Here is a 5,502-nt window from a genome sequence, read left to right as displayed (position 1 = left end):
TTGGTCCTCTAACCGGAGTGAAGCCACTTCCGGTCTCCCGGCGCCTTTCGCAGTCCTCTTCCGGGTGATGGCGGCCGGGTGCCCCGGATGTAGCCCTGGCGCAAGCATCTCTTCTTTTTACCACCTCACCTCCCGCGGATCCCCAGGTGAGCGCGCGAGGGTGGGACCGTCCGAATCCCCGTGGCCCTCTAATTTGTACACAGCCCGGGACAGTTGGAGCTCACCACACGGAATTGGGAGTTTGCAGCAGGGAGGAATGGGGCGGCGAGGGCGCCAGGTCCTGGGTCCGCCTGGGCCCCGCGAGCTCCGAGAGAGCCTGGGTAGGAGGTGGGAGTCAGCCCGTCGAGCCCGGTGGTACCCAGACTGTGGGGGCTGGGTTTGGGGGTGGTCACGTGGTGGAGCCTGTCTCCTTTTGGCCGGGGTCTGGGGATCCAGAGGGATCGCCCCTCCGTCCCCACCTCACTTAATTCGAGGATGCCAGACCAAGTACCAGGAGCCTTCTGGCTTCCAGCTCCCTTTCCGCCCCTGCTTTTGTGCTCCCTTCCCTCTCAAACTGTACTTGTCACCAAGAAAAATGTTTGCTGTGCCGGGAATCCTCTGGCGGCGAGTCCCCTCCTCACCCCGTTCTCTTCCTCTGCATCCTTTCCTCAGCTTGAGGAACGCCTCCTCTGCCCTGTCATGCCAAAGAGGAAAGTGACCTTCCAAGGCGTGGGAGATGAAGAGGACGAGGATATTAGTGTCCCCAAGAAGAAGGTGAAGGGACCAAACTTCTTCGTGTGGGGGAAAGAGAGGAGCTAGAAGCCCGAGGAGGAAGAAAGCTGGGCAGGGCAGGGCGGGCTGGCAGAGAAAATCCTAGTTTTTCCAGGTTCTCTGAGGAATGGATTGGAAGCATCTTCAATGTGGGTCCTGAAATATTTGGGGAAGTAGGGCTGGGCGCGGTGGCCCACGCTTGTAATCCCAGCACTTTGGAAGGCCGAGGAAGGCGGATCACCTGAGGTCAGGAGTTGAAGACCAGCCTGGCTAACATGGTGAAACCCCATTTCTACTAAAAATACAAAAAATTAGCCAGGTGGTGGCAGGCACCTGTCCCAATTACTCGGGAGGCTGATGTGGAAGAATCACTTGAACACAGGAGGTGGAGGTTGCAGTGAGCTGAGATCAGCCATTGCACTCCAGCTCGGCCAACAAGAGTGAACTCTGTCTCAAAGAAAAAAAAAAATATCTGGGGAAGCAGTCGAGATCCTGAAATATTTGGGGAGTATTTGGGTCCAGATCCGGAAGTATTTGGGGAGGTAGCCAGTAACCTGCATTTCTTGACTTCCTGGCTCCTGCTCACAGCTGGTGGACCCTGTGGCTGGGTCAGGGGGTCCTGGGAGCCGCTTCAAAGGCAAACACTCTTTGGACAGCGATGAGGAGGATGATGATGATGGGGGGTCCAGCAAATATGACATCTTGGCCTCAGAGGATGTAGAAGGTGAGCTGTACCCGAGAATACACTCTACTGGAGGCTCCAGTAGAGGCCTCTGGTGGTGTGAAGTGAGGGAGGCCTGGTCTCTTTTTTTTCATCCCTAGCAAAGGACACCCCTGTCTTTGGTGCAGGTCAGGAGGCAGCCACACTCCCCAGCGAGGGGGGTGTGCGGATCACACCCTTTAACCTGCAGGAGGAGATGGAGGAAGGCCACTTCGATGCCGATGGCAACTACTTCCTGAACCGGGATGCTCAGATCCGAGACAGCTGGCTGGACAACATTGACTGGGTATGGCCCAGGGGTTGGCGTGGCTGGGGCCAGGGAGTGGCAGAGCTGCTGGTCCTGCTCCCGTGGCAGTTTGTGGGAAATCACTCCCCCTCTTCCCATTACAGGTGAAGATCCGGGAGCGGCCACCTGGCCAGCGCCAGGCCTCAGACTCGGAGGAGGAGGATGGCTTGGGCCAGACCCCAATGAGTGCCCAAGCTCTCTTGGAGGGACTTTTGGAGCTCCTATTGCCTAGAGAAACAGTAGCTGGGGCACTGAGGCGTCTAGGGGCCCGAGGAGGAGGCAAAGGGAGCAGCAAGGGGCCCGGACGACCCAATTCCCCACAGCGCCTGGACCGGCTCTCTGGGTTGGCCGACCAGATGGTGGCCCGGGGCAACCTTGGCGTGTACCAGGAAACGAGGGAACGGTTGGCCATGCGGCTGAAGGGTTTGGGATGCCAGACCCTGGGAGCCCACAATCCCACACCCCCGCCCACCCTGGACATGTTCGCTGAGGAAGTGGCAGAGGGGGAACTGGAGACCCCAACCCCTACCCAGAAAGGAGGTGAGCTTGGAGGACACAGGAGGGGGCACTGGGCAGGAGGCAGAGACACTGGAGGCCAAATGGCTTTGCCTGTTATTTTAGAAGCAGAGTCGCCGGGAGATGGTCTGGTGGATGTGATGTGGGAATATAAGTGGGAGAACACAGGGGATGCTGAGCTGTATGGGCCCTTCACCAGCGCCCAGATGCAGGTGAGCCACTTTCCTCCTCCTGCCTTGTCCCTGCTGCCCCAACTCCTGTCAGTCCTTCCCCAGCTCTGCCCTCTCCTTGCAGACCTGGGTGAGCGAAGGCTACTTCCCGGACGGTGTTTATTGCCGGAAGTTGGACCCCCCTGGTGGTCAGTTCTACAACTCCAAACGCATTGACTTTGACCTCTACACCTGAGCCTACTGGGGGCCCAGCTTGGTGGGCCCTTCTTTCCTGGACTTTGTGGAGGAGACCCCCAAGTGTCTCAGGCAGTGAGGAAATTGGAGGCCATTTTTCAGTCAATTTCCCTTTTCCAATAAAAGCCTTTAGTTGTATATTAGGGCCTTGGCTGTGCTGACGGCCGGAAGCCAGGGGTCTTCTCCACAGCCCCTTTGGACTCACCTTGGTCCCTGAGTGTTTGCTCCCATGAAGATCCTCCATGGAGGGGCCTGTGAGGCATCCCGTGGCCTCCGTGCCTGGACTCTGCTTGCTGTGTAAACACCCCCAACTGTGTCACTCTCTGGTTCTCTGAGGTTTCTTGTTCGATTCTCTTTAGGTCTGTGGCTTTCAGAATTTCAGATCCTTTGTCCTTGTAGCCACTAGGGAATAGAGCCCCAGAAGGGGAGCTTTTAGGACCAGAAGGACCTGGGCATCCAGAAGACATTGGGACGCTGTTGGGGGAGAGCAGGAATCCTCTTACTCTCGCTCCACCCTCTCAAGCTCCTTAGATGTTGGGTAGAAGTGAGATGAGTGGCCCAAGACCAAGGCCCGTCCCTGAGGCTCTGAGAATATCTTCTCTAACCTGGCTTTCCTCTGTCCTTGCAGTTGTTCCCACAGCCTTTCAGTGAAGTGCAAACTCAGTGGCCAAGCATGGGCCAAGTGTGCATTGTACTGGCGCAGAGAGGGGCAGTGATTCACAGGAATCGAAGGGCTGGCCCAGGCTCAGTGGGCCCTTTCCCAGACCTTTCTTGGCACACAGCCTTTGCTGTCTAGCCTTTGTGGCCCTGTGGCCTACATTCTCTGGGCCCCACTATGTGCCTGGCAGAGGGCTAGTGCCTTGAGGAAACTGAGGTAGCTGGGCTGGTCCCCCTCTAGGAATTCAGAGTCTGGTGGTGGGGGCATGGAAGACAGACAGGTATGATTCTATAGCCTGGGCCTGGCATCCCCCACCCCCACCAGCACTGCCTTACACCTCCCTTGCACCATGCTACATGGTTCTTCCGCTTTTCCACTATGGCTGCCCCTTGGAGTCTCCCGGGGATCTGTAATGTCTCCTTGGAGATTCAGATTGAGTTGGTCTAGGTTGTGGCCCAGGCATTGCATTTTTCAGAAGCCCCCAGGTGTTTCCAGCGCACAGCCAGGCCAAGAGCCCCTGGGCCTAACACTCATGGTTGAGGCACACCTGGGGGGAGGAGTGGCTCCTGGACCCCACCATGGTTGTAGAGCTGAGTGTGTGTGACTCTGATGAGGTTCATTAGTTATGGGGGTCTGGGCACCAGAGCTGTAGGATGCACGGGAGCCCAGGGCAGAAGGGGCCAGATGAGCAACTAGGAAAGACCTGGGGCCAGGGTGGAGTGGGAGTAGCTGACGCTCTTGTGAGGCCCCCTCTAGTGCTTGGCCACACTGGAATTTCATTGACTCCAAGAAGTCATCAGGGGTGAGATACCTTCCTTTAGTCATCACTAAGAAAGAAGAGGCCTGTCAGTGACACAGTAAGATGCCATTGATGTAAAGATGTGTCTTGATTTCAGAGAGGTCCGGAAGTGGAAAGCAGGTGTCAGGGCTGCTGAGTACAGGGTTCGCCTGTAGGCCTCAGGGATGGTCTCTTGGGGGTGCCAGGTGAGTGCATGGTAAATGGATGGAGCCCAAGGGGGCCTCCTGTAGGTGTCTTCCAAGCACTCAAATCTAGCCCTTCCAAAGCTGACCTCACCTGACCTCACAGTCCCTCTGAGGCGGCTTCACTGATGATCGTGGTGGGCTGAATAACAGCCTCCAAAGATGTCTAGGTTCTGAACCCCAGAACCTGAGAATATGTTCCCTTGCATAGTAGCAAAAGGGGCCCAGAGCCCAGTGCTTCAGTTCAGAATTTGTTTTTTTTGAGACGGAGTCTTGCTGTGTCATCCAGGATGGAGTGCAGTGGCATAATCACTACAACCTCCCGGGTTCAAGCAATTCTCCTGCCTCAGCCTCCCAAGTAGCTGGGATTACAGGCACGCACCACCATGCCCACCTAATTTTTTTTTTAAGAGATGGAGTTTCACCATGTTGATCAGGCTGGTCTCGAACTCCCGACCTTGTGCCACATGCCTCAGCCTCCCAAAGTGCTGGGATTACAGGCATGAGACACCACACCTGGTCTTTTTTTTTTTTTTTTTTTTTTTTTTTTTGAATGAATGGGAGGTTCTTATGTTGCCCAAGCTGGCCTTGGACGCGTACCTTCACCTCCTCAAGTGCCAGGACAACTGGCCCGAGCCACCATGGCTCCCCAGGATTTCACGGTAGGGAGATGACCCTGGGTGGCTGAGGTGGGCCCTGAGTAATCATGGGGGCCTTTATAAGGGAAAGGGAGTCAGGAGGGTCTGCAAGTGAGGCAAGGAAGCTGCTGGATCTGAAGATGGCAGGGAGGCCCTGGGCCAGGCAATGAGGTGGCCCCTGGAGGAGCTGGAAGAGGCATCGGATTCTGCCCCAAAGCCTCGGCAGCGAAACTCAGCCGCACTCACATGACTTCAACCCAGTGAAAACCATTTTGGACTCCTGACCTCTAGAACTGTAAGATAATAAATTGGTGTGGTTTTCAGCCTTTAAGTTTGTGGTAATTTGTTAGCCCCAGTAGGAAAAACTGCTCATCTATCCAGAGGACACCTCACGAACCACCCAATCACCACCAAATTCTCCCTTCCTGTGACCACATTGCTATTTCAGGTCTTTGTCTGCACTTACAAATATGGCTGCCTCTGGCCAGGGTAGCCTTTATAGCACATCTGAAACTGCACACCTTGGCTTTTTGTTTTGTTTTTAGGGA

General features: G+C 55.7%; 1 protein-coding gene across 2 annotated transcripts; it reads left to right on the top strand.

Annotated features, from left to right (window-relative positions):
• CD2BP2 (CD2 cytoplasmic tail binding protein 2) lies at positions 1-2,822 on the top strand. Of its 2 annotated transcripts, none has more exons than XM_017519222.2 (7): positions 1-146; positions 652-753; positions 1,339-1,474; positions 1,600-1,757; positions 1,862-2,297; positions 2,379-2,485; positions 2,568-2,822. In XM_017519222.2, the coding sequence occupies exons 2-7, from the start codon at positions 679-681 to the stop codon at positions 2,676-2,678; spliced, it is 1,023 nt and encodes a 340-aa protein (XP_017374711.1). In that variant the 5' UTR covers positions 1-146; positions 652-678; the 3' UTR covers positions 2,679-2,822. The 2 variants fall into 2 exon arrangements, with proteins under 2 accessions (XP_017374711.1, XP_017374712.1); XM_017519223.2 differs by lacking the exon at positions 1-146 and adding an exon at positions 168-320.
• The last annotated feature ends 2,680 nt before the right edge of the window (positions 2,823-5,502 follow it).

This window comes from Cebus imitator, unplaced genomic scaffold, assembly GCF_001604975.1.
Source record: "Cebus imitator isolate Cc_AM_T3 unplaced genomic scaffold, Cebus_imitator-1.0 Scaffold729, whole genome shotgun sequence".
Lineage (NCBI taxonomy): Eukaryota > Metazoa > Chordata > Mammalia > Primates > Cebidae > Cebus > Cebus imitator.
Note: the sequence above shows the minus strand (reverse complement) of the source record. Positions and strands in the feature narration are given on the sequence as shown.